This window comes from Lytechinus pictus, chromosome 8, assembly GCF_037042905.1.
Source record: "Lytechinus pictus isolate F3 Inbred chromosome 8, Lp3.0, whole genome shotgun sequence".
NCBI lineage: Eukaryota > Metazoa > Echinodermata > Echinoidea > Temnopleuroida > Toxopneustidae > Lytechinus > Lytechinus pictus.
In genome coordinates this window covers 36,102,030-36,129,724 of record NC_087252.1, presented here as the reverse complement: position 1 = coordinate 36,129,724, position 27,695 = coordinate 36,102,030, and the positions used below count along the sequence as shown (strand labels likewise).

General features: G+C 37.0%; 2 protein-coding genes across 2 annotated transcripts; one reads left to right on the top strand and one right to left on the bottom strand.

Annotated features, from left to right (window-relative positions):
* The first annotated feature begins 589 nt into the window (after positions 1–589).
* Positions 590–18,298, top strand: LOC135154930 (uncharacterized). Its single transcript, XM_064103172.1, has 5 exons — positions 590–746; positions 6,797–6,951; positions 8,472–8,744; positions 14,541–14,807; positions 16,753–18,298. Exons 2-4 carry the CDS (start codon positions 6,849–6,851, stop codon positions 14,546–14,548), a joined length of 384 nt encoding a protein of 127 aa, XP_063959242.1. The 5' UTR covers positions 590–746; positions 6,797–6,848; the 3' UTR covers positions 14,549–14,807; positions 16,753–18,298.
* A 6,538-nt stretch (positions 18,299–24,836) lies between these two features.
* Positions 24,837–25,894, bottom strand: LOC129266537 (transcription factor Ovo-like 2). Its single transcript, XM_054904391.2, has 2 exons — positions 25,744–25,894; positions 24,837–25,201 (listed from the first exon to the last, which is right to left on the bottom strand). Exons 1-2 carry the CDS (start codon positions 25,844–25,846, stop codon positions 24,837–24,839), a joined length of 468 nt encoding a protein of 155 aa, XP_054760366.2. The 5' UTR covers positions 25,847–25,894.
* Between the last annotated feature and the right edge of the window lie 1,801 nt (positions 25,895–27,695).

Genomic DNA, 27,695 nt, shown 5'->3' with positions numbered 1-27,695 from the left:
GGACCTTACCCCTTTTGCCATGTTTGCAACTAAACTTTTCATACAAAGAGGAATATATGAATTATCAAGTCATCAGAGTTGGTGCTTATCGATTCGAATATTAAACACCTATGCCATTAGAGTTCAAATGACCTTCTTCTGATAGAATGGAACTCCGAACTGGCTTATTATAGAAAAACATTAAACAAACTCATGATTGATAATAATGATAATAGGCATTTACATAGTGCCATCTATCTAGAAGTATTCTATTCCGAGGCGCGATTTTTTTATTATTATTACCCCGGCTTTAGTTCGAGCTGCCTTTCAGTGCTCATGCATTCAATGAATTAATCACCTCACCTGGGTTGAGTGCAGCAAAATGTAGAAAAAAATTCTTGCTGACGGAAACTACGCCATGGCTGGGATTCAATCAAAGAAGGGGGAGGCTGCCGCTAAAAGTCCCCTTGCCCCTCCGCTCCAGGCGCCTGTCGAACCAGCTTTTCAAATGAACAATTTCGTCTAAATATAATTAGCATGCGTGTTTCAATTAGCGTGACGTGCAATTACAAATAACGTTCTATACTTTTGACTTTCATTTCAGGGCCACATTCTTTATCTCTTCAATTGGGAGGAACCAATCTTTTCTACACGCTTTCCAAAGTGCCTACCATATTTTATATCGATACGAACGCTAGTGTGCTAAACGTCGAGACATTACTGACTGTCCCCAATGCAGATTTTATTACAGTTGAAACCATCGATAGGTAAGTTATTTGCCAGGACCTGGCGTTTCATAAAGCTGTTACGAGCAACTTTGCCAATAGGCCGTTGGCCGAGGGCGTTTATCGTGTCAAAACGTTTCAGTTGGAGCTTGAGGGGGTTTATTATACGTTGAAAAGGGAGAAAAATACATTGATTGGGAAATTGTTTGTTCCCGCAGTCATATCGCTGCATTTAGTGAAATATGTAATTCGGAACTCCGGTTTCATCATGCTACCTAGCAATTGTACAAGCCACATTTAGCCATACGCACTGCTTTAGCACAGCTGATAAATGCGCGCTCGACATCCGAACTTTGAGTCAAAATCGGTCAGGACCTAGCCTTATTATTATTTATAGACTCAATGTAAAGTATCTTTGAAAATCTGTTTAGATGTCAACAACCTACCTTTAGTTACAAATCATCGCACTATATGAATATAATAATAATGATAATAATAATAGCTGGATTTATAAAGCGCTTTTTGCCTGAGGATACAAAGCGCTGCTATTATTACCCCGGCTTTAGTTCGAGCTACCATCACCGGCGCTCAGTGCATGCAGGGAATTACTCCTGCCGGGTACCCATTCCATTCCATAATAATATCCTCAAATTTATCGAAACCGTACAAAAAATGTAGACTCACGGGTCGGACTGAAAATTGTGCGTTGCCAATTTAGCTGTATACACGGATCGTACGTAGTGCGCCGTTTGTTAATCAAACTGCGTTAATATGGTGAAAATGTGTATTTATAAACTATCTTATTCACAACATACACTTGAAAATGAAAGTGTAGACTAGTCTTGATGGAATTCTGGTAGAAGTGCATAATATTTCGCCTGGGATCCTTTTCCAAAGTGACAAGATGTATAGATTCCATTAACATGATTTAAGAAGGCAGATTTTGTCCTTTTATGAATGCATTTTTTCTGGCACTGCCTTTCGATCTTTGTGTTTCTGTGTCTGTGTGTAGTTAAAGATAGAGAGAGAGAGAGAAATTGAGGGGTTGAGAGGAGAGAGAGAAAAGAGATTATACTAAAGAAAAATAGGGACGGAGAACGAGGGAGAAATAAAATGTAAATGCATAATATTAATTTTGGTAAAGTTCAATGGAAGATTCAGTTTTCCTAATAACAAAACCATGTTACTAATGTATTAATTTCCATTGCAAAATATGATTTGTACAAAAAAAGGAAAATAAATGAATATTTTAAGAATCTGATGAATATAAAACGTGTGCCTCTTATTATTTTGTGAACATAAATTTTCAAATTTTATTCATAATGAAAACCAGGGGAAGGTGGATGGATGAAGACTTATGTTTCTCCTGACAAAGTGTTCTTTATCTGACGGTACTGATGGATATTATTGTCAGACAACAAAATAATGATAATGAAAATGCTTGCTTCTTTGAGAAGAGGAGGGAAGAATAGAGAGGGAATGGGAAGAGGGAGAAGGAATTTGTATGAGGTGTAGATATGAACTACAAAGTGTTTTTTTTTTACGGAGAAAATTACAAGAAGAAAGAGAGAGAGGGAGGGAAGACATGCAAAAGAGTTGTATTGGTAATTAGTTGGACAGGCCTATATGCCGTATTATCACAATGTATAATAATAATAACAATATAGTATTTCTAAAGCACCAATTCCACCTTGATTATGTGCTCACTTATAAATAAATTTCATCACTATTATCATTATGATCATCTCTCTTGTATCCTTCCTCCGTTATAGTCGGAGATCGCTTGTATCAGTTGAAAGAATGCAGACACTTCCTAAGGGTTGTTAGAGCTTGAAAAAATGATGAGGAGGTTTTGGCGGGTTGTGTGAAGATTGCGGATGAAGTATAAAATAAGTGTGTGGAGCTGGGTCATTTTACTGGCATTGTTAAGGTGCACAGGGGGAAGAAAGAGAAAACACTCTAGAAAATGCTGAGGGTCTGTCTCAAAGAAGCCTACAAATCACTAGCGTACCTAAGGGGGGCAGACTGCCCCCCTGTCAAGTCACAACTCATGCAGGGGACGTATCCCTCCCCCCCCTGACGAGTCACAACTGATACAGGGCACGTGCCCCCCCCCCCTTTTGAGAAGCCAAATTAATAATTTGTAATGTAAAAATGCAATAAAAACAGACGTGGACCCCCTCTTTTCCTCTTTTGAACCTGAAAACTTTTTTTTGGCTCGTCAAATTTTGTTCTGGTTAGAAATCTTTTTTTAGGTTGAAGACCTATTTTTTTTTTTTTTTTTTTGCTTGTCTGTCAATTTTTTTCGCGGACGAAATTTCCTCCAAAAAATTTGCCCCTCTTCTGGAAAATCCTAGGTACGCCAGTGCTACAAATTGTCTGGTATTGTCATTGTATTGTCATCACGATAATCATGATGATTTTAAAATTGTTTCACCATCATTTAGTTAACTGAAATATATGACCCAGCCCTTTCATCCTGGAATAATTTTAGGGACATTTATCTTTCCATTTTTCTTTGTCTCTATTTCGCTTTCCACTATATAATCTCTCATTTCTCAATCTCTCTTCAAAAGACAGGACTAGACAAATGCATTTATATAAAAAGGACAATATGCCTTCTTCTTTAATGGAATATATCTTGTGACTTGGAAAAGGAATTGCTATCATTTCTTAAAATAAGTCCACGGCGAAATGTTATGCTATCATACTAGAATTCTACAAAGACTAGTATGTCCGTTTTCAAGTGTTTGTTGAGATTAAACATGGACCTATCCACGGAGGATTATCTATTGTTATGGGGGTGCTGTGACAATGCTCAGCACCCCCAGTAACAATAGAATAATCCTCCATGAATAGGTCCATGTGATTAAAACAGTTTATAAATACATATTTTCATCATAATGCATAATACAGACTCGCAGCACAGCGCACTACTAACAATATGTGTATACAGCTAAATTGGCAACGCAATTTTTTCTGCTTGAGTATCCAGTTTCAGTCCGACACGCGAAGCTACAGTTTTCTCGACTGTTTTTGTAAATTTGAGGATGTTATTATAGAATATTCATATATTGCGATGATTTACAACTAAAGGTAGGTGATTGACATCCATAGAGATTTCCAGGGATACGATATACTGATAGTAGAAATTATAATACTGTTTATCACTGACCAAATCGACTCGAACTTCGACTGTAGCGCTCACATTTCCCCGCTGTGCAATTGCAGTGCCCATGTCTAAATGTGCAGCTCGTACAAGAACTAGGCAGCATGATGAAACCGGAGTTCTAAATTACATATTTCACTAACTGCAGTTGGTTTACTGCGGGAACAAGCCATTTCCTAATCAATGTATTTTTTATTTTTTTTTCAATATATCAAAAATACCTCAAGGTCAACTGAAGCAAAAGTTAAAAACTAAAGCACTTTTGATCGTTCGGCCCGCGGCCTACAAGGACTGCCATGCTTTCTTAAATATAAATTCCAGTTGTGGGAACGATCTCAAAATGACTTTTTACAGAATTTAATATAAAGATCACCAAAGTGTCTGTTTGTATGAATAAAAAATATGTGCCAAAGGATTCTGGAAGAAATTGTGTAATTGCTGAGAAATAAGCAAAATAAGCGCGGATTCGGTAACTTCCGTCGGGTCTTTATTCCACCAATAATAATACACTGTCCCACGTGTGCCTATCTGTGTTGGCGATCTTCAGTGTAACCGTTTTTTAGCTAGATATTATGATTTCACACAGTTCAGTTTATGTAACTGTACCAGATCTAGATCCACGATGATATATCAATACTGTACTTTGGTTTTACAGACTTTCTCACGAAATCAGTGTTTTACTGCAACTACGTTCATTTAGCTTTAAGCTCGAAATCAATATCCGTGAACATTTGGGGAATATATTTACCACATGAAGGGCTCTATGAAACGCATATTGGGTCCTTTTACCTGCGACTATATAGGAGATCGTATGCAACATGTACCCCCTCCCCGAAAAAAAAATCCACACAAAAAACACTATGAAAGACCGGCATATTCATATTCTTTGTAATATGTAATTATGATACATTTATGACCGTGTTGAGTTTTTTTTTTATAATATCTGTTTTTTGAAGTTTTGAATGAGAGCCACATTTAATGTTAATATAATTTACTTTGTTATAAATATCTCTTTTGATTGCACTTATGGTCCACTTTATGTTGGGTGCCTGATTTTAAGACTAATTTTGTCTTCTCTTTGCTCCGCCACAATAGTGTACATTTCTTTATATTTATTTTCTTTATATATGTTTAATTCCCTCGTTGGTTTATTTTCGTGTTCAATTGTGTGTGCTTCCTATTTTGGACATATTTGTCCGTGTATTTATTCGTTTAAATTGAAATGCACCATATTGCATTTTTAAACAATTTTGGAAAAGTTAGTAAAATTCAATATAAAAGGAGCAAATTTAGAGTTTTATTTCAAAAGAAGCTAAATCAACTCTACAGTGATTTCAAATTCCTTATTTTTTCTACTTTACCTGTTGTAGATACAATTTCACTTCATCTCTGCACATCGTGATGAAAATAACATAATTTCTATATGTTTATGAATATTTTATGGATTTAATTCTTTTCGGAATAAAACATGGAAAAGTCACCATTCTTAGAAACAATGAAGAAATGTCATTTTCTCGTTACATTTTCGATGGATAAACACAAAAAGAGATGTAAATTGTACTCTGGCAGCCATATCCATGAGTCTCGTGGTCAAATCAAATAGTAAGCTCTTTTAAATTGGCAAAACATGACCATTCGACTAAGGTTCTACTCCCAAAGAAACTAAATCTATTGAAAGTCATTTTGTTTTGTTTATTCAAAAATTGTTATTGAATGCTGAATAAAAAAAAGATGTGAGTTAATTAAGCTATGATAATAGCAGTATCATTATACAGTGCGTATAAAAAATACACTTTGAAAAAGCCCTGGGAATTAAAAAAATATACAACTTGTGGGTAATTTTTTTCATATATAATCTTTGGATTTTGGTCTCATCTATCCAATGAAAGTAAAAGTTTTGACAAAATGTTCTACTTGAGGGAGCACTGTCCATTTTTTTAATGCTCGCAGAAATCTGTTTGCGCAGAAATGCTCGTTTTCACGCTGTGTCAAGGGGAAAGGGCGAAATCAAACTTACCTTGCGAAACATATCTCATACATTTCGCTTGCACTTTTAGTATTAGACAAAACGGATACATTCAAGTATTTTGTAACAATTTTGCGACCCAAATTGAAATTTCAACACTTAGTAAGCACAACCTTTACCCCTGTTGGGCCAGCTGGATCTGAGGACATAACTGAATCTGAACAAAAGTTTATATCAGACATCTCCAGCATTTTTTTTTTCACTCAGATTTTAATAATTTAAAGTGGGTTTACATTTCATTTTTCATTTAATACTTGTTCCTCCACACTGTTCCTAAGCTTGACAATGATTAACAAAATAAAAATCAGCTCAGGTAAATCACAGCTCAGTGTAAATCAAATATCGTCACGATGGCCTCGGTGTGTGGGTGAGTGGGGTGGGGCGCAATGTACTCTTCGAATTGTTTTGGGCAAGGAAACAATTTATAAAAGGTAAAAGATATCTTCAAATCAATTTTACTAGCTAAATTCCACGTGTTCTTCATGATTAATGTTTACTTTTATTCATATAACTATTTCCAAGTTCTGCGCAAATCATTTTTCACTAACTTTTCAAAAGTAAGTGGTGCTCACTCAAGCGGTTATATCTGTACCAATGTTAAAATGTGGAAAAATCTTCAGGATATTAGAAATATAATTTTTACAGGATTTTTTTCGAAGTGTAAACTTTTTTCTTGATACGCACTGTTTATCAGAATAAAACAATGTACATAGAGAACGTGGTAAAGTAAAAAGCCTCGATTTACAGAAAAAAACGCAAACAGGCGTATTTAGCTCCGTTGAAATAAAACTTAAAATCGCTTTCGAGTTATGATAAATTTGTAGCATCCTCCCTCTTCTCAGTCAAACTAATTGTCCTGATGATCTAAGCCAAATGCACATTTATTTTGTTTCCAAGGTTTCTTGTCTACACTACTCCTCTTACTCAGAAGTTGACTATCTTCGACTTAATGACCAGCACAGCATTGTCAGTCTACCCCATCTATGCACAGGCGTCGGTATTTGAGAAGTGCCTATTACATGTTGGCACAACTGGCGATCCTAATGGTAACTGTAAGATATTATTCTATTTTATAGCCTCTGTGCCTACTAAGGTTTAATTTAGTGGAATTATTCAAAGTTTGAATTTTTTGTAAGATAGTTATAATAATAATAATGATAATAGCCAATTTTTATAAAGCGCTCTTCCCAGAATGGCTCAAAGCGCGTTACAGCATATTATTACCCCGGTCATTGGATTCAGTTCAATCCCGCACGAAAAGTGCACATTTTCCACTCCCTGGGGAGCATTCCTTGCATTCATCGCAGCCTCATTATGGCGCTGGCAAATCAAACATACAATATCTTTCGCATCCTTCCGGGTACCCATTTAGCACCTGGGTCGAGAGTGGCAAAGTGTAGATTAACGCCTTGCCAAAGGACGCTAGACCGCGGTGGGATTCGAACACACGACCCTCTGTTTACAAGGCGAGAGTCAGAACCACTACACCACGGCTCTTCCACAGTAAGACAGGGTAGACGTCTAAACGGTGGGGGTGTCCTGGTCTAGTGGTTCTGACTCTCGCCTTTGAAACAGAGGGTCGTGAGTTCGAATCCTAGCCATGGCGTGTTTTCCTTCAGCAAGAAATTTATCCACACTGTGCTGCACTCGACCCAGGTGAGGTGAATGGGTACCCGGCAGGAGTAATTTCTTGCATGCACTGAGCGACGGTGATGGTAGCTCGAGCTAAAGCCGGGGTAATAATACCAGCGCTTTGTATCTTCAAGCAAAATAAGCGCTTTATTAATCCAGCTATTATTATTATTAATAAACACATGCCCTTTGAAATATCAAATCTGAACGTAGTATACGGGTTGGTTAAATATGCATTTAAAGACTTCTAAAATAACAATAAAACCAAAAAATAGCTAGACAATTGAATTTAATTGTGAATTTATTGTCCAATTGAATGGACATTTGGTGCTCGCTGGTTATCAACGAATTAACAAATACAAATGCAATGTATAAAATAAATGATAATTGACAATACATATCCAATAATAACAGCAAAATGGCGTAAAGAGTAAATAAATATGACCTGTGTATGCTCTTGGAGACAATTCCGTGTAGAAACAGTGTTGACTCTGTGATATATCTTTTTCTTTTGTTAAGCTTTTTTTAGAATCTACAATTTGATAATAATTTGAAAAATTATGGTCACTGGTCTTAATGCCTTTCTAGGAGCCTTCAAAAACATCCGTTACCCCTTTGATTTCTCATATATTTTTGTGACAAGAAACATTACCAAAACGAAAGATTGCTAGAGATAATTGTATACTATTTTAAACTCCAGGATCTATATACATTATGTATGAAACTAACTTTTCAAATCCTATATTTGTTCTATGGGACATTTCCGCTTTTTATTTTGTCGTCATAACGGCTTTTGAATGGTTGCTGTTGGATTTCATGGATATATTGAGTATGATGCGACCAAAACAAACAAACCATGCCCCGAAAAAATATTCGTGATAATTCAATATTGATATCCAATTTTAAACTTCCTACGTTTTTTCCCCATTTCTCTCACTAGCCCGTTTGTACTATATGTACAATTCGACTATCTTAGGTTATACGGATACACTCAACAGTGGGAATCGGACCATGATAGGGAATCTGCCTTTTGAGGAAGGTGAAGTAAGGACGGACATGGAAAAGTATGGAAGCACGCTTTTCTTAATACGAAATAAGCTGGTGGAATACGACACAATGTCTAAATCCGTCAAAATCCATGACAACATCACTGTGTCTCTAAAGACTGGTGTCAAGCATACGTTCAGTCCTCAATCTATTCGGATCACTGGCAGTAAGACCCATGTTAATTTCTTTTATTTGTATTCAGCTCAGGGGGGGGGGGGATAGTTCATCGTGACTTGGGCCTTTGATACGCTGTTTACATGTGATCGGCTTTTGCATCGGCTAGCGGTTCTGAACCGCGAGCCGATGCAGCATCGGCTTTTTCATAGCGTGTAAACGCGATTAACTTGAATCGGCTCTCGGTTCTAGGTTCAGGGGGGCGTTTCGTGAAAGGACTTGTCGGACGTTTTATCCGACAAGTCCCATTTTATCCGACAGTTACCATAGTAACAGTACCTCTCAGCCAATCAACATCAGAGAAAGATGTCAGATCTGACAACTTGTCGGATGAAAATGTTGATGGAACACTCCCCAGAACCGCGAGCCGATGCAGAATCGGATTTTATTATTACGTGTAAACAGAAAGCATCGGCTTTTGGTTCTGAACCAAAAGCCGATTACATGTAAAGACGGTATATGTCAGGTATGAGGCTGCATGTACGTCTACATTTTTTGTTGGTGATCATTGCGTCCCAGCATGTTGGTCTATGGTCCAACGAGAAGGGGAACCGTAATTCAATGTATTTTTTTCCTATCACTGTTTTCCTACATTAATGTACATGAATGGATAGATATATATCTTTTCTTTCATTTCGGACCCATCTCGAAGTTCACAATGCACGCCTGGCCAAGTTAGAATAATGGAAAACTGGTGCTACCGAATTTTCATCTGCAGTTAAGGACAATCAGTGGTCCAGCATGTTTATAAAAAACAAAATGGCTTCCAAAAATGAAGTCTAAAATTGCTGTTACTACTTTAAAAGAACCCGACATAGTTTCTTCATTATCAAGAAACATGATTTTTGTGTCCATGCCATGGTTTACTGGGTCAAATAATACATTGGGACAAGTTACAAGGAAAGTCAGTGGTCTGGTATGTGCAAAAATCTGCGATGTGTTCCAAAAATTGTTTCTTAAATGGCTGCGTTTACTTAAAGCAGACATAACTCATTTTATTTTGGCCTGGGAGATGTGACTTTAATGTCTAAACCACTGGTTTCAAGGGTCAAAATATTACATTAGGACAAGTTTTAAGGATGGTCAGTGGTCTGGTATGACTAAAAATCCAATATGGCTTCCAAAAATTGATTCTAAAATGGCTGCTGATACTTAAAAGGGGCAATGCTCATTTTGTATCCGCCTGTGAGATTTGATTTCAGTGTCTAAACTAGGGTCAAATTATATATTAGGACAAGTTACAATGAAAGTCAGTTTGTCCAAAATTCCACGATGGCTTCCAAAAATGGAGTAGAAAAATGTCTGATGTTACTTATAAAAGGAAACAGTCTGTTCAATACATGTCTTGGGAATATAAGTTTGGTGTCTAAACCATGGTGTAAAGGGTTAAGTAATACACTAGGGTAAGTTACAAGACCAGTCAGTTGTTTGTACATGTATGTTAAAGAATCCAAGATGACTTAAAAAATGGGGTGTAAATTGACTGCTGTTACTTAAAATTATACATAGTTTATAAGAAATACACCTCGGAGGTACAATTTTACTGGCTACACTAGAGTTTAAAGGGTCAAATAATACATTGGGTTAAGTTGAAAGGACAGTCGGGTGCCAGGTATGTTCGAAAATTGAAGATGGCTTAAAAAATGGGGGTCTTAAATGACTGTTGTACTTAAAAGTTGATGCAGAACATTACAAATACACATTGGGGATATCATTTTGGTGTCTAAACTAGGGTTTCAAGGGTCAAAAATACTTTGGGACTGGTTACCAGGATATGCAGTTATCCATTTTGCCTTAAAATCCAAGTTGGCTTTAAAAAAAAAGTTTTTAAGTGACTGCTGTTACTTAAAAATTGATATAGTTCATACAATATCCACCTGTGAGAAATAATCTTGGTGCCTACACTTAAATGCATAGGGATAAATTATCATATTGTTTCATGAGTTGGCAACAGCACCCATTTTGATGAAATTTTAGAATTCGCCATGGATTGTTGTTTTTGACAACATGGAATACTTACCATCCTTGTTTCTTTCGAATGTATTATTTGGCCCTTCATACCAAAATTTAGACACCAAAATTAATTTTTACAAATAGATATTGTAGAACTCTGACCATTATTGAGTGATACGAGTAATTCTAGATGCCTTTTTTGAAAACCCTCTTGGATTTTTAGGCAAACTGGACAACTGCAAAATCATTAACCAGTCCAAACGTATTATTTCAACCATGAAACCATAGTGTGAACACCGAAATCATATCTCCTTGGTGGATTTTAAATGAACTATGTCAATTTTCAAAGTACCAGCAGTAATTTTAGACTCCGATTTTTTTGAAGCCATTGTGGAATTTCGACGTACTGGCCCACTGACTGTCCTTGTAACTAATTTTCTGACTTTTAAAACCATGGTAAAGACATCAAAAATCACATACCCTTGACGGATATTACATGAGTTATGTCCATTTGTAAATACCAGCGGCTAATTTATACTATCTTTTAAGCCATTGTGGACTTACTTGACAACCCATCGTCCTTGTAACTTACATGTATCCCAATTTATTATTTGACTCATTTAACCACGGTATAGGCACAAAAATCATATTCCCGGATATTGAACAAACTATGTTTTTTTTTAGTAGAAACAACAGTTTTCTACTCCATTTTTTGGAAGCCATCTTAGATTTTTTTAACATACTGGACCACTGACTGTCCCTGTAACTTGTCGCAATATACTATTTGACAATTGAAACCATGGTCTAGACACCAAAATCATATCTTCCGGGTGAATATTATATGAGCTATGTCCATTTTAAGTATTAACAGCCATTTTAAACCCAATTTTTGGAAGCCATCTTGAATTTTTGGACACACCAGACCACTGGCTGTCTTTGTAACTTGTCCCGATATTTCTTCACCATCGAAACCATTGAATAAAAACCAAATTAAAGCCACTTAAGTAAGTAATAGATGAATTATGGATTTTTAGCCTCCTGCAGCCATTTTGGGCGCCATCTTGGATTTTCCTGGTACCCAGGAGTGCTAATATTCACTCTTGTATCAATAAATTCGTTTATCCACTGGGCCATGGAATATGAACCCAAATATGATTCTAGGGTGGATAATGAGTGAGTTATATCCATTTTCAGTGACTGGCGGCCATCTTGGACGCCATCTTAAAATTAACTACTTTCCCATATGCGGATTTTTGGTAGATTTTTAGTATGTTATTCCTGAGGTCAAATACTACAAAAAACCGTTGAAAAAATCATTTGTTGCAATTTGTTCCGGGTCAAACCACATATTGACCAGTCTAGATGGAGGGAGGCTTTTTTATCGTCGCGGGCTGGAGTTTTCAATATTACAACGGTAATGATTTTGATAACTTGTATCTCAAACTTCTCTCAATCATTGCATGTACCACTGATTTTTACATGGGCGGAAGGACATGTGAAGGGGCAGGGTGAAGCAAAAAAAAGGCACATCACTTTTTACAAGTGCAGACAAGGTAGAATAGAAAGCCATTTTTAGCTAGGAAGGTTTATTGTTTATTGGGTTAAACACCCCCCCCCCCTCGTCTTATCATTTAAAGATATGTTTTTACAAGTTAGAAAGACTTAAACATAACACTCAGGGCAATCTCACTAACCGCTAATGGCCCACCAGTAGCAGTGTAGCACATTTTCTGCTGTTTTATTTGAATTGATTGGTTTTCGATGATCCGTCCATTAGGTACAAATCAATAATATTTTCATGCTACTTTTTCTCGACCATGCGTTCAATCATATTTTTCGCAAGGTCTCGTATGAAAGATGAAATAAATGATGGATATTTAAGCCACGAACTTCCTTTTTCCGAATAGAGGGCAGTAAAAGCAATACAAACCAACTAAAATTCGCCTTTGCTCCTGACAAGGAACTTTGGTAACACCACTTTCCATCATTGTTCATTGTTCGTACTCAGTCATGCGTACATTGTGAACGTTGAGATGGGCTCCATTTGAAAGAAGGGGAGTACACTTATCGTTTCACTGATGTACTACAAATAATGAGGCAAATAATGATTATGATGGCAAAAATAACACTGAACATAATACGGTTTTTTTTCTTGGACGCAGGGAGGGCGCCTTGAACTTGATTGGATGGCACATTCTTATATTCAAGCTGCATGATAAACATGATGACAAACCTGACGACGGTTCTTTGTTTTTTTTTATTTTATATCACATATTTCGAGAAACTGGCAAGCTGATTGTTTTATTCATAAACTAATATTTCTAACGGGAGCTTTGTTACTCACATAAAAGTGGGTCTTTATAAAGGTTAGGTCCACACCAGAGAAAAAAATGATGATTTGGACCAATAGAGAAAAATCCAACCAGCAAAACGCTAAAAATTGCATCCAAATTTGATTAAAAAATAAGAAAGTTATGACATTAACGTTTTGCTTATTTTTCACAAAATCGATGCACATCTCAGTGACATGCAAATGGGACAGTCAATGATGTCCATCACTAACTATATATTTTGCTTTTTTATTGCTTGAATTATACAATATTTCATTTTTTTACAGATTCGACAATAAGTACCAACTATACTAAACCATATACATGTAGTATTAAAACAAAGCTAATTTCACATGTTCAGGGAGGAAGAAATATTTGTTTCAATTTACAATGAGGAAAAATTAGAATATTTTATAGTTCATATAATGAAATACAAAATAAATAAGTGAGTGGATGACGTCATCAGTCTCCTTATTTGCATACCGACCAGGATATGCATATTACTGTTTTTGTTAATTGTCATTACTTTCTTATTTTACATCCGATTTTGATGAAATTTTCAGTGTTATGCTTGTTGGATGTTTCTCTTTTAGTTCAAACCAACTAATGGTTGAGATGGACTTATCATTTAAGGAGAAATCGAAAAGCGTGAGGTAGCGCACCTTTTCCCCATATACGCTGAATATTGCCAGCTTTAGACCACTTAATGTGTGTCATACCATTCCCGGAGAGACGCCGCCTTCAAACTGCATCGACCGCTCTGATCTAATACCTCCCTGGTTTGCTAGATCGTACACCTTGGGGTCGTCTTTTAAGTGTGGCGATAATTGATCCAATCAACCACACGTATGGATATCCATCGACGTCAACATCTAAAATGCATGCTTGTTAAAAATGTGTTCTATATATGATGTACATTAATGCATTGATTGTTTTCTTTGTTTACAAAAGGACAATGTATGATTTCGAGTAGAAAACTGGCCAATCATATGGATTTCCATAAATTCCGGGTCGATCGAATCAATCGCAATTATTTGTAAGACGAGACTCTGACATATCACATAGCCGGTTACTTTAACTCATAAAGCTTGCGAGTACATGTATTTGTGAGTTTTCAATAGTGAGTGCATTCCTCAAGAAATAATTAGGGAGTTCTCGAATTCGGAAGGGGTCGGATTCTGCAGCATAGCAAATTTATCGAAAACGGCCGCCAAATAAAATTGAACAACTTAGACGTCATAGTCGAAAAATCGTGAACCGGGACACCAGTTCGTCCTAAGATTCGTAGCTGACAAAAAAATGTTAAGACGTCGACTGTCCAGAGTCCAGGACGACACTGCTTATTTTTCATTCACCGATTCGTGAAAATTACTCTTTGAAACCTTTGTCAAGAAGAGCTTGTGACAATATATTCGCAGCGTCTCAGAAAGCGTCTGCGTAGTAGCTGTAAATGCTTTTTAATATACCATTTCAACCTGAAATCTAGTCCATCTACTTTTCAACAGTTGATTAAACCGAACCTGTTACCATCGTGGATTGCCCTATGGACATCTCTGTACCCATCAGCAGTAGCTCGACAGACAGCACGCAGCAGGTCTCATGGAGTGAGCCTACTTTGAACGCTTGGTCCAACTGTGCTACCTTGGAATTTCTGGGACCAGGAACCAATGGAGGTAATTTCAGAGAGGGGAACTACAGCATGTCATACCAAGCCTTTGATACGAGAGGAAACACAGATGTGTGTAACTTCACGGTGACAGTCATGAATAATGGTCAGTAAATTTGTTGTTATCATTAGAAAACATGATTATTACCTCTCACTCTATTTACATGTATGCTTTTTGGCAACGATCGGCTAAAATAAGCGTGTTATTTAAATGACAAGACCGATTTTAACCGTTTGGGACGGTTATATCTTGTAATTTCTTACTATTTTTGGGTCAGATTTTTTTTCCTCAACTAAATAAGAAAAAAATAACATAATATTTGAAAAACGGTAAGCAGAGATGCTGACCCATTCTTCCAGTCAATCACAACTGGGGGGGGGGGGGGGGGGTTGGCGTTTGTGACCATGTTAATAACAATAGTAATAGGCATTTATATAGCGCCATTTATCTAGAAATATTCCGTGGCGCACAATAAAAGAAAGAATAAGAGATTCCGGTTAAGTGTCAAAGTGCCAATAACTAATTCTCTTAGAAAAAATGAGATTCCAGTTTAGATTTGAAGGTCTCCAGTGATGGTATAATTCTGAAGTTCATTAGCAAATTATTCCAGAGGGGTGCTGAGGCAGAGAAAGCTCGCGTACCATATGCTACACTTGTCTTGGGAGTCGTAAACAGTTACTGGTGTTATGATCTTAGGCTACGAGCTGGGTTGCAAGGTTCCATGTAGGAACCTTGCAAAAACATAAGGCAACGAACATGACACAATGCTGTAAAATGGTCGAATACTCTGGATATGAATTTAATGATTTTGCCAATCAAAATACGCTTCTTACGATTTCTTTAAAACCACTAGTCGGAATGTAAGTATATGTACATCTCGGGATATTAGTGGGCTTTCGCTCACCGACTCAGAATGAATCCTACAAGGCAGCAAATGGATTGAAAATACAAGTTGAGTTACAATTAAAGGGGAATCCAACCCCCCCCCCCCCCATAAATTGTTTTAGACGAAAAGAAAAAAAATCAGATAATTTGATAAGGGAAAGTTTGAACGGTATTGGACAAACAATAAGAAAGCTAAGAACTTTTAAAGGTTGCAAAATTGGTACATACTATGCACATATGGGATGTCATAGTGATGTAAGGCAGGGACTACTCCTCCATGTACTCCAATACATAATATGGCTATAATGTCTCTTTTCAATATTTTTACTTTAAATTATATTCTTCTTTCATGAGGACATAAACAATATACCTGCTGGGTAATACTTAGATTACTGCCCAAAGGGACTTGGCACTTGAGAGAAAAACACAAATCCCTGATAATGAAGTACATGGCCTATGGGATAGTTGTCCTTGTCTCTTGTCATAATCCACTCACACAGTTGCCAATTTGAAATCTACGAAGTCTTATGGATCTCAATTTTTAAACAGCCATGACTTTCTAATTTCTTGTCTGATTCCTTTCCATTTTTCACCATTCTTTCTTACTTTTTTTTTCTTATTTCGAATACATGTTGTGACCAAGGCTGGATTCCCCTTAAAGCCTTTGTCGAGGGTCGCTAAATAAGAAGAGCAGTTACAACTGCCTTTCAGACTTTGCGGAAAAAAAAATATGTCGAAACTAAACTACTGTTTCGATTCACCGACCCTCCACAAAGCTTCATTTTTTTATTTATCAGACAACAGGTGAACTACGTTCTAAAAAGCATATGTAAAGCTTTTGCGAAAAATCTCTAATATCTCTCATCTCTTTGATAACTTGTGTATTGCAATTCAGTAATTTCAAAACGGTTTATTCAATTCGGTAAAGGCCCCGATAAAAGATAGCATCCTCAATTACCAGTTATGAATTCTGCTTCTGAACTTCGTGGTTGCATTAAGCAACATTAAGTTATAACAGACCTTGTAATGAGGTCGAGCCGAATTCATTCCTTGAGTGTTACCTCAACTGACTTGTATAATTAAACTTAATTTGATAAATTGACATTGAAATAATATTTTTGTTTTATTTCCAACGCGTCTTATACGGATACTTCTGTACCTTCAGACGTTTCTACTCCGGATGCCTCGTCTATCGATCCTCAATCTGGGCCTACTGGAGGCGGCACTACACCCAGTTCGGATGGGACCCCACCGTCCGGGAGTGGCATCAAAACCTCGTGTAACGTGTTGCAAGTAGCCACTGCCCTTTTCATAACCATGATAACCGTATTCATATAGGCCTTACAAAGCGATCAATAGTTTTATTTTGTTTCTTAATGGTAGACGGAAGAAACGTACTTAAAACATACCCCTTCCAAAATTACAACGCACGCGCATACTCTATGTGGTTAAGGTTTTGAGGTTGTGGCACTAGCATTGCCCTTTTTTCAGATTGTTTGGAAAATAAATCTACTTTTGAATTTGTGTACGTAGCGGGCAGTATACATTCCCGCAGAATATGTCCTCCATCGATATCTTAAAACGGAAGTTCACTAATGAACGTCTTAACCCCTTGTATAATTGAAAATTTTTGAATAAGCGACGCAGAATGACTTCTAGAACATCTAAGAGGTCTTTGTCGAAAACTGGTGAGCCGGGACTGCAGTTCTGCGGAGCGTTGTGGCCCAGTGGATTAGTCTTCGGACTTTAAAACAGAGGGTCGTGGGTTCGAATCTCAGCCATGGCGTAATTTCCTTCGGCAATAAACTGATCCACAATGTGCTGCACTCAACCCAGGTGAGGTAAATGGGTACCGGTACGAAGTAATTCCTTAAAAAGCTGTGTGCGCTATGAACGCCTAGCTTAGCCGGGTAATATAGGAGCGCCTTGAGCACCTAACAAGGTGGATATGTGCGCAATATAAATACCCTATATTATTATTATTATTCTGTCATCAGTTTCGAAGCTGAAAAAAAATGCAATATGTCGTTTGCACAGGACCAAACTGCTGTTTTAAATCACCATTAATGTTTTACTATGGACTTTCGTTGTTGGTCCAGTCTTACTAATTTCTAATTGATTTCATTGAGATGTCCCCACTCCAATAAAAGGGTATTTGATTATAAACGGAGTACTCCTGAATGAAATTACTGCGCTAATAATAAGCAGTAATATGTAATGGTTTTATTAGTTGCTTGAAAGATTATATTTCAGGTTTACTAGGGGAAAAGAAAACACTTGTGTCATGTAAAGGACTTGTTGGACGATTTGATTTATGTAGGGGTTGATGTGTAACTTTATTTCTTCTTTTTTTTAATATATATTTCTTATGCATATATCATGATAATTACGATTAGCAGGATGCTAGTTTTTCTCATTTTGTTCATGTGCACGAAGAATAAAAAATAAATCTAAGAACAAATAAAAAAATCGTGTAGACAATTGCAGATCTAAGATATGCATTGATATTGTATCATTAACTTCAAACAAAATAATGAAATTAGGCTTGCATACAAACTTGGGTAGACGGTAAAAGATAATGGCCATATCTAACATTTATATTACGGTAGGATGTTTTGTGGTATGTTTTTTTCTCTTTTTATTTATCCGCAAATGTGAGTTTATGGTGACCTAAAATCGTTTTCAATAAAGGAGCTTAAACATGTTAAATTATTTCATATGTTTATTATTTGTATACTGAAGATTTAAAAATAGTTTGTCTGGTGTTTGGAATATGTATGTAATAAGTGATCTAATCAGATTGTGTTACTCTGTACACCAAAAAAATGGTCTGAAATTCTTTGAAGAATATGTGGATTTATGCATTTATTTACAAAGTTACATTGTTAAAGCTTATTCATGTCCTGTAATTTTGACATTTGAAGGGAATGGAATTAACCGTCCAATCACCAACGCACATTCATCCAAATTCGCGCGCATCATGCTTGACTGTACGCGCAACCACTATCGGGTGCGCAACGGCGTGTCATCAACACCACAGAACCAGAAGTAAAAGCCGCAGGCGACCTTGGTCGATTGCTGAGCTTCGAAAACTAACACGTGACGAAGCAGACGAACTAAATGATCCTCATAATATGACACGTAACCGGAAGGTGAAGCAACTGAAACGTACCAAATTCGTATCAGAAGTTAGGGAGCTGGACTGTCAATGTCTGACTTGTGGAAAGAGATTAATAACTGTGAATACTCTAATACCTGACCGATGCAGAACTAATGAAGAGCTTGATTCCAAAAGGGGCTAAATCCACTTTTGATCGAAATTGAGTTTTTGATTTAAATATATGTATCTAGACCTGGGAATCAAATGCACCATATTGCATATGGAAAAAAAATGGGAAAGTTGGTAAAAATTGATTGCAAATTTGAGTTTTATTCCAAAGTAGTCTAAATCCAAAACAGTTTTGTCCCATTTATTTACTTTTTATTTATTTATTTGACATCTTTATACAAGGTAACCAATTCAGCTGTACACGATAAAAACATTAACAAAGATAAAAAGCTGGTTTGCAATTGGGCCCTGTTAATTAAAATACATACAAATTATAATGGTAAATATATACAATACATAATATGCAAAATAAACAAGAAATAAATCTTTTAAAAATTTCAACCCTCTGTGCCGTCATCAGACATCAGAAACACACAAACACACGGAAGCACCCAAACCCACACACGCATTCCCTCTCATACTATGGTACACTCTGCAGACTCGTTACTTACTTGTAACATAAAATCAATTTATCATTATGATTACATATTGACATGAGCGAAAACAAATTATGCAATTATGTTATATGTGAATATTTTTAGGAATTCAGAAGTCGTTTGAATATTACTCATGACAGAGCGGATCGAGTGTCTTGAGATAAACAGTTGCATTCATTTATACCTACCGGTATAAAAAAGGAGCTTAATCCACTACCGGGTAATGGAAAATGTGTCTTATTTTACTACTTATCATAATGTTATGGAATCAGATTTGTAGGTACATGTTGTGAATACAAGTTCACACCATCTGTGCGAATTTTGATGAATATTTAAAAAATACCATAATTATGATTTTTTTGATTTAGCTCATTTGGGAATAAAACATCGAAAAGTAACCGTCCTTAGAATTATTTTTTTCGTTTTTTTTTCATTTTCACTGGATAAATGAAGTAAACTATAGTCTTTTATTTTTTTAGCTCAATTCGAGGAAAGCAAGTATGTATTTCCAATGGGATTTGGTCATTTTGTTCATTTATTTCGGTCACTTTTGCGGGGAATGCCTGGGATATAAATCACAAAATAAGATGAGCTCGTATAAGCTATAACATGCCATGTTAAACCAAATTTGACCATGATGGGGACTTGGGTCGTTCTTGAATCCATATACTCGATAGACCTTATGCATGTTACGTAATAATATCATATCGCCCTCCCTCAGAGGATATAGGAGTACGTGTAAACGGAGTTGTCAAAGATGAGTCAGCTGCATATCACGCATTACCTGAGAACAAGGCAATAGCACTTACCTCTATAAAGATGGGGATACGATGGCGTCAATTCATAAGGGGTCCGTTTCATAAAACTGGTTACAATAACAAATTGTCGATAACATTTATAAACCACTGAAATCCTTCACTCTTGTTGACCGATAGTAAAGTCAGTAAAGAAATATTGCATTTGGTATTATAACAAGTCTTTGTGAAACGGGACTCGAGTCTATTGATTACGGAAACTTCGTCTACATTATGCTCTCTGTTCATTTATGAGCAGGTGCGTATCCAGCATCAGATCCTACAAACCACTTCAGGGGCCCAATTGTCGGCGGACAATAGTGACTCTATTATGCTTGTGCATGGGCCCATGCATTTTCTGTCGTAGTTGATGCTGGATACGCTAGTGATGAGTGTGGTGATTCGTCAAACGCGCACATACCAAACGCACACCAGCAAATGCCAAATTGACATTCCATCAGGTACCAATTAGGTGATACGGCATTTGTTCCTCCGACAATTGCTCCAGGTAATTTCGTCTAAGAAACAGGGTTTAGGTTTAGTGTTGCAATAGGATTTTAAGTTCGCTTTAGTGTAGAGTATAGTGTTATACCCAGGGTTGAAGTTGGTCATTCGATAAGTTCGTGGAAGTTTCTTATGGGAAATTCATGAAACCACTAACCCTGGAAGAACAATGGTATCAGAGTGTTCTTGAGTTAACATGGACTCAACAATCTGCGACCACCCTTGGCAACACTCTTCCACACACGATATATATATCATACAGAAAGCTTCAACACAGATCACGCCCCATTTTCATAACGCACCAACGGCAGATTCCCGTTTTCATAAATATTGTGTCATAATGAAGGAATGAAGAATGTGCCAAATAAAAGACACAGCAACCCACTGAACCCTTGCGACTTGTCCTTACATCCGCCAATTCCTATATCCAGAATTAAAGATAACCTACCAAACTCAAGGGACTGCAATCGGAACGTAACTCGCCCCATTCTAAATGAATATTTTCATTGCAAGGTTCTATGAGACAACATCCAAGGTTTGCAAAAATTATGCAAAGCGTTGGCATCCGAAGTGTCATAGGTGTCAGGCGATGACAGATTTCTTACCACCTTTTTGGAAACATTTTCTTTCTTTAAAATCATAATTTTCATTATGGGTCCCGTAACACAATGGTCAGCGATTAATCGTACGCTTAATCATAATTGTGGTCAATGCAGTCAAGCGTAATAATAAAAAAGCTCGACGATCATTACTAAGTTTTGTTTTGTGTTACGGGCCCCTGGACACACTTCTACAAGGCAACGACGGTATTGGGGCGCAGAATGCGACGGACTTTAATAAAAAATAAAAAAATCCTAGAGTAAAAATAACAAGGGTTTCCATTATTAGGTTAATTTCATTCGTCACCTGTTTTTATGCCCGGTGTATAGACTAAACGAACTTTTGAACATCGCTATTATTCAACACATGGTGTATTTATCAGAATGTGCGGACATGTATGTAAAGGTATAATTTAACGATTTGTGTGAAATTGTTCAATAAGATTATCAGAAATAAATTATATCATTTTCCACTCTTATCTTTTGATCTTATGCATATCGTATAAACCAGAAAGATTTTGACAGTGAGTAAGTGTAAAAGAAGCAGGGATTGTCCATTTACCTATATTTATTTCATCAAAATCAGACAAGATGAAACAAAGTTATGAGATTTTTTTCAGCTATGTATTATTTTAGTGAAACCGTTGACGTGAGACCATATTCCCGCCTATTTATTTTTATTTTATCAAATGAAATTTAATCTATGCAAATATTTTCCACAAATAATTTTTTTAATATAGTTGATAACTGAGTTATTGCATAATAATGTCAATTGCAGTGGCATTTCATTGTGTCAGAAGGAAGACGTATCGTGCATACGTGTATAACAATACAAAATAATTATGATTTCATGTAATAATACAAGAGAAAAGAACGTCGGGACGACATTACTAACAATCAATACTAAATGATGAACTGTTTCTTGAAAGTTCTTTTTGTTTACTCAATTGGGCGCGGAATATTACAAATGACATCACAAACAACAACACAATCAAAGCTCCATGTTTAATTTCGGTTGCAAAAAATGTATTATTGGAAGTGTGTTCAAATGTGAATTTTATAATTACAAGTCAATAAAATTATATAACCAGACACCCGAAGATTAACAATAAATCGCCTTGGAATGTTCCATTCAAATAGCTAAACTTGTCATTTGCAAAGTAAAAATTTGAAAAACTGTGTTATCTGAAAGAATTCTTGACAGTGTCAAGATTTGAAGTTGTAAAGATCATTTAACTTCACGAATGTGACGTGTGCGCATCTCATGCTTGAGCGAACAACACAGCTATTAACCCTGTTCTCTTTGAAGCTCTCCCTGAATTTATTCTACATTGTGTGCTCTTATGTGTTATTGTTGGTCAATGTTGACAAGTTATCATATATCATGTTTAAGCATAGGCTGCTTTTTCCAAGCTCAATATAAATCTCAAAACTTATTTTGGGCGAGTTGGTTTTGGTTTTGGGGTGTCTGGTCTGGTACGGCGACCTTTAACAAAAGAAACCCATGTACCTAAAAGATTATCCCTTACCCCCAATGCAGTTCACCACTTCGATTTGTAATAATGCCCACGATATTGAATTTTTAATACAAATACTGCAATTTACAATTTGCATAGTGATATATTTCTCAAAAATGAATATTTACATTATTCAAAAATCATTTTATGTCGATAAACATTGTACTACCATTTGTGAACCGAATTCACAACTTAGGTTGTATCATGTTTATAGTTTTATGAAAAAACACACAAGCGTTACAAAGAGATTGGCACTGTTGTATAGGTTATCTTAAGAAATCATGACGGAATTTGAATTAAAAGAGTTATTATAATATATTATGAGCAAGTGCAATAATAATATGTACGAAAGAAGGAACAGTGTTATAATACAACATCGCAAAAAATTGCTATCGCGGAAGAGGTTTACGTTGGAATACTACAATCCCACAACAGTTATCTCTGTATATTTACAAACACATGTCGTTTTCGTCAACATAAAATATGCGTATTACTTCTCTATCACCACGAAGTAAATTGCGTCGAAGATACTAATAAAAAATATAAGTAATGCCTTTCATATCCAAAATTAAATACAACTTTACATACATGTAAGTATACCCCGCTTTATTACCCATATCGTGTTATACTGGCCTATTGCGCTAGACGCTACTCAGTACATACAAATAAACCAAGACCTACACCTCATTTTGTATTCTAAACGAGTATAAATCATTGAATATGATGAATAAAATGTATTATATGTACTAAATAATCCGATATCCATTTTTTTTCTACTTAACACATATTACGCTATAAATTCGTGATTGAATATAAACGGCGCTTTGTTTAAGCAATACAAAGCACGAGTCTTGCCAAATTTCAATGATTGCGGGACAGGAAAGCGCAAAGTTTGGCCTAGTTTTGGCAAGGACACGAATGCAAAAATTCGGATTCCATGCGACGAAAGTGGGCAAAACGTATGCCTAAACGTGGTAATCCCCCTCCCCAGGTCCCTGTTGTACAGTGCTGAATATTCGGAAACTTTGCTGATTGTAGATGCGTTACAACTCAGTGGATGAGTCTCCGGACTCTGAACCAAAAGGTTGGGGTTCTAATCCCACTGCAGCACTCGCGTTCTTTGGCTTGGCTTTTATCATTATTTACCACTCTTCACCAAGATATAGCAAATTGGTACTCGGTAGGAAAGAATTCCTTGATTGGCTGAGCGTCCGATCAGGGTAGCCTTGCTAAAGCCAAAGTATTCGAATGCAGCGCTTAGAAACATTCGCAATATGCAAGCGCAATAAATGTTGCGTATTATTATCATCAATATCATCATCATCATTATTATCAAGTGTTTGCGGGTGGTACTTGTAGTCGCTTTTGTCTTGATTAAGAAAAAAAATACGTACGAACAGAAACTCCAAAACATCGTGCCAACGATTGGCTTGGCTTCCGAACATGGAGCGAGAGTCACAGGAGGCAATAAACATTAAATAAATTCGAGTGCCGGACCGTGCCATTTCTTTGTTATATTCACATCCCTGAAAGACTTTTGCAAAATGGAAGGGAGCCAGGTGAAAACGAAGTCTAACCATGGATCATTCTACCCACCTGTCATCGTGGCCATGTACAGTTAATTAAGAAATGCGTTGCGGAGTTCCAATCTAACGCGACTCTTAAAACTCAAACCCAACTCCATATCTAACCATACAACCGACGTTGAGTTCTTGCCTATTCATTTTCAGGTGTGCTTAAAGTCAGCTGTTTCTCCTACCGGAGTATAAATAATCTACCAAGCTAATGCAGTTTTCAAATTCATACGAATCAGTCAAGCAATTACAAAAATTACGAGTTGAAAAAAGAACGTCCGAGTAATGCAACAAATACACAAAAATAATGCCCTAGATACAAAAAAAATTCCCTAGATACACAAAAATAATGCCATGATTTTAAACTTAACAAACCATTTTTGAAGATTTTTTTCTCATTATGACTACATTTACTAAAAACAAATCACATCCTGGGGTATTTTGAGGATATATTACAAATTTAGGTTAACAATATAGCATCTAGTATTAAGATACCTTAGCCTTGAGACTGTATGATATCTCGAAGACAACGAATCGCCTGGGTGACAGCCACATCGTCTGCCAAAAGTTGTTCCTCGCTTTTAACATCACCATCTTGACTGATCTTCTTGATCTTGTGCTTCACTTTATGTCGAAGACGTTTGGGCATCGCCAGACGCGAGTGTGAGATCCACATGTGAAGGTAATGGTCATACGCCTCCTTGGCAGAATTCCCACAGTCCTCGCACACGTAAATCTTCTTTCGTCGCTCCTTGAAGCCGTAGGTCAGTGGCATCCCATGGACCTTGCTGATGTGGGTCTCCAGAGAGACGCGTTGGGTGAAGGAGCGTGAACAGATGTTGCACTTGTAAGGCCTTACACCTTTGGAGCATAAAGAAAACAATACGATTAAGAGGATAATCATTCAACTTGATTTAGGAAATACCAGCGTGAATCTTATACCAAAAGCATTCCTCACATGTACTTCATTGTATTGACATTTGCGATCTCATGATTAAGAAGGCCTAAAATATGCCATCCTTTCTTTGAGGGCGTCGTGGTCTAGTGGTTACAATTCTCGTCTTTCAACAAGAGGGACGAGGGTTCGAATACCAGCCATAGTAGATTTCCATTCAGCAGGACGTTTACCCACATGTTGCTGCACTCAACACAGGTGGGCTTAATGGGTACCAGGCAGGTTTAATTCATTGAATGCAAAACGCCTTCACCAGATAGAACTACAGCCTGCATGTATAGTGCGCCGTTAAATATAGGCAACTAGATAATAGCCTTCTCACAAATGTTATATATTACATATCATTACTACTTCCACCAGTTTCTCTTGCAGAATGAATTATCTACTGACATACATTTTACTTTAATATAACCTTCACTTAAGAAAACAAATTAATGACCAACTGTACCTGTATGAGTGCGGCAGTGCCTTTTCAGGTCGAACTTGTCCTGGAAACCCTTCTCACAAAAAATGCAGATATGGGTCTTAGTATGGTTGTGTTCCGTGACCATATGCCTTGTGTATGCTCTTTCCGTGTTAAATGTGCTGCAGCAGCTACTGCACCTGTGTTTCTGCTTTGACCTATGTAATGTTCTTCGAAACTGTACTACACCTTTCCCAGAAGATGGAGAGTCGGGGATGAGAAGAGATGCGGAATCAGGATGTTCAGGGGTCTGGCTCATATGCTCGTTGACAAGTTTCGGTCCGGGTGCGTGTTCCCCCCGACTAAATCCTTGACCTGTTTCGTGTTTTCTCTGGCCAACTGCGAACGTATCGTTTGAAGTTCCTGATTCGATTACATGGTAAGCACGGAATTTGTCAGACTGTTGTGTGGAAAAGTCATTGGATATGATTGATGTAAATGAGGTTGAAACATCCAATGAATCCTTCGAGTTGTAGATTTCTTTGAACTTCTGACCGTTTTTCCTCGCAGGTATTCCAGTCTCTAAAACTGTGTATTCTAGCATCGGTTGAGTTGTCTTAAAATGTTGAGAAGAGCTCTTAGGATCACTTACGGGCCTTGGAATAGAAGGTCCTCCAAGTTCGTTTGGTGGTATCAAATTCGTGGATGAGGTTACTGCGGTTTTCTTTGAGAACCGAAGGTTTTCGTGAACTGGATTGCTCTGGTTTCGAAACAATGTTGCGTTTCCCGATGTGGATACTTGTCTATCTGACGTTGTGGGTAGATATCGCTGTCGTTTCAAATGTGTCCATCTGGAAGACCTTGGTTCTATTATGATAGGTTGTGGAATCGTCCCATTTATCCCCTGAGACGGCTGACCTGAAACTTTCTTCGAAGACTGGCAAACGTTTGGTAAATATTGACGTTTGTTAGATACATGTTCGGAGTAGAAAATATTTCGAAAAGCATCCCCGTTTTCGTGAGAGGTTGCTGAATTGTTATTTGAACTAATCTGACGATCTGGGCCATATGCTTTTGGACATATATCCTCAAGATAGGTAACCTGCGAAACTTCTAGCACTGCGTCGGGTGAATGAAATGACTCTGTTTCCATCGGTGCATATGACGCTGGGGAATCCTCCATAAGACATTCTCTAGATTGGTATGCATTTATGGAGCGGGAGGTTGAATGGCTGAAATCTGGTTCTTGAGAACATGAGGTATGAAGTTCGCGGAGTAGATCCAATACCAGGTCACGTTTCGCTACAGCGTCAAGATAATATGACTTCAGCAATGACATGCAATTTGATCGGCCTGGTTGTTTCCCTGTTTCATCTTGAACTACCCGAATGATATCTTCTAAAGAAGGTAAGCTATTCTTGGACCTCTCAGGCAATAGAAGACTATTCATCGATTCATATAAATTAGGGAATACGTGGTTTCGGATGCGTTTTGATGTGTAATATTGTGTTATAGTATCGCCTGATTGATGTAGTCCATTGTCAATAGAGAATCTCTGAGTGTGGCAATTTGGGACAGACTTTTGCATCAAATCTGAATGAAGCACTTGATTCATACCTCCGTTGTACATGTACAGCGTATCGTTATCTGGATTAACAGGGCGCTTGTACGCTTCTGTCGGTAGTGCAAATATATCCTGGAAAATGAAAAAAATATATATATATTCCTACAAGCAAAAAGGTAAGTTATATACTTTATGTATACATTATATAGGGGGTAATATACAACGCTTGAAACATAGACACAATGTCTCCATTTTAAAGGAGTTCTGTATTGTATTTTATCTCCCATTGTCAACATTGGGATATAAAGTACATAAATGAAAAAAAAAATACAAATGAAGAGTCAATAGAAAGGTTGTGATTTGTGAAAGACTGAACAGTGAAACAAGTTCTGGGCCCCGTCTTACAAAGAGTTACGATCGATCCAATCAATTG

Excerpts from the sequence above, each read along its gene's own strand:
- LOC129266537 (XM_054904391.2), bottom strand. The coding sequence starts at position 25,846 with ATGGTCACGGAACACAACCATACTAAGACCCATATCTGCATTTTTTGT. Across the intron at positions 25,202-25,743 it reads GCACTGCCGCACTCATACAG|GTGTAAGGCCTTACAAGTGC; the intron begins GTACAGTTGGTC and ends TATGCTCCAAAG.
- LOC135154930 (XM_064103172.1), top strand. The coding sequence starts at position 6,849 with ATGACCAGCACAGCATTGTCAGTCTACCCCATCTATGCACAGGCGTCG. Across the intron at positions 6,952-8,471 it reads TGGCGATCCTAATGGTAACT|CCCGTTTGTACTATATGTAC; the intron begins GTAAGATATTAT and ends TTCTCTCACTAG.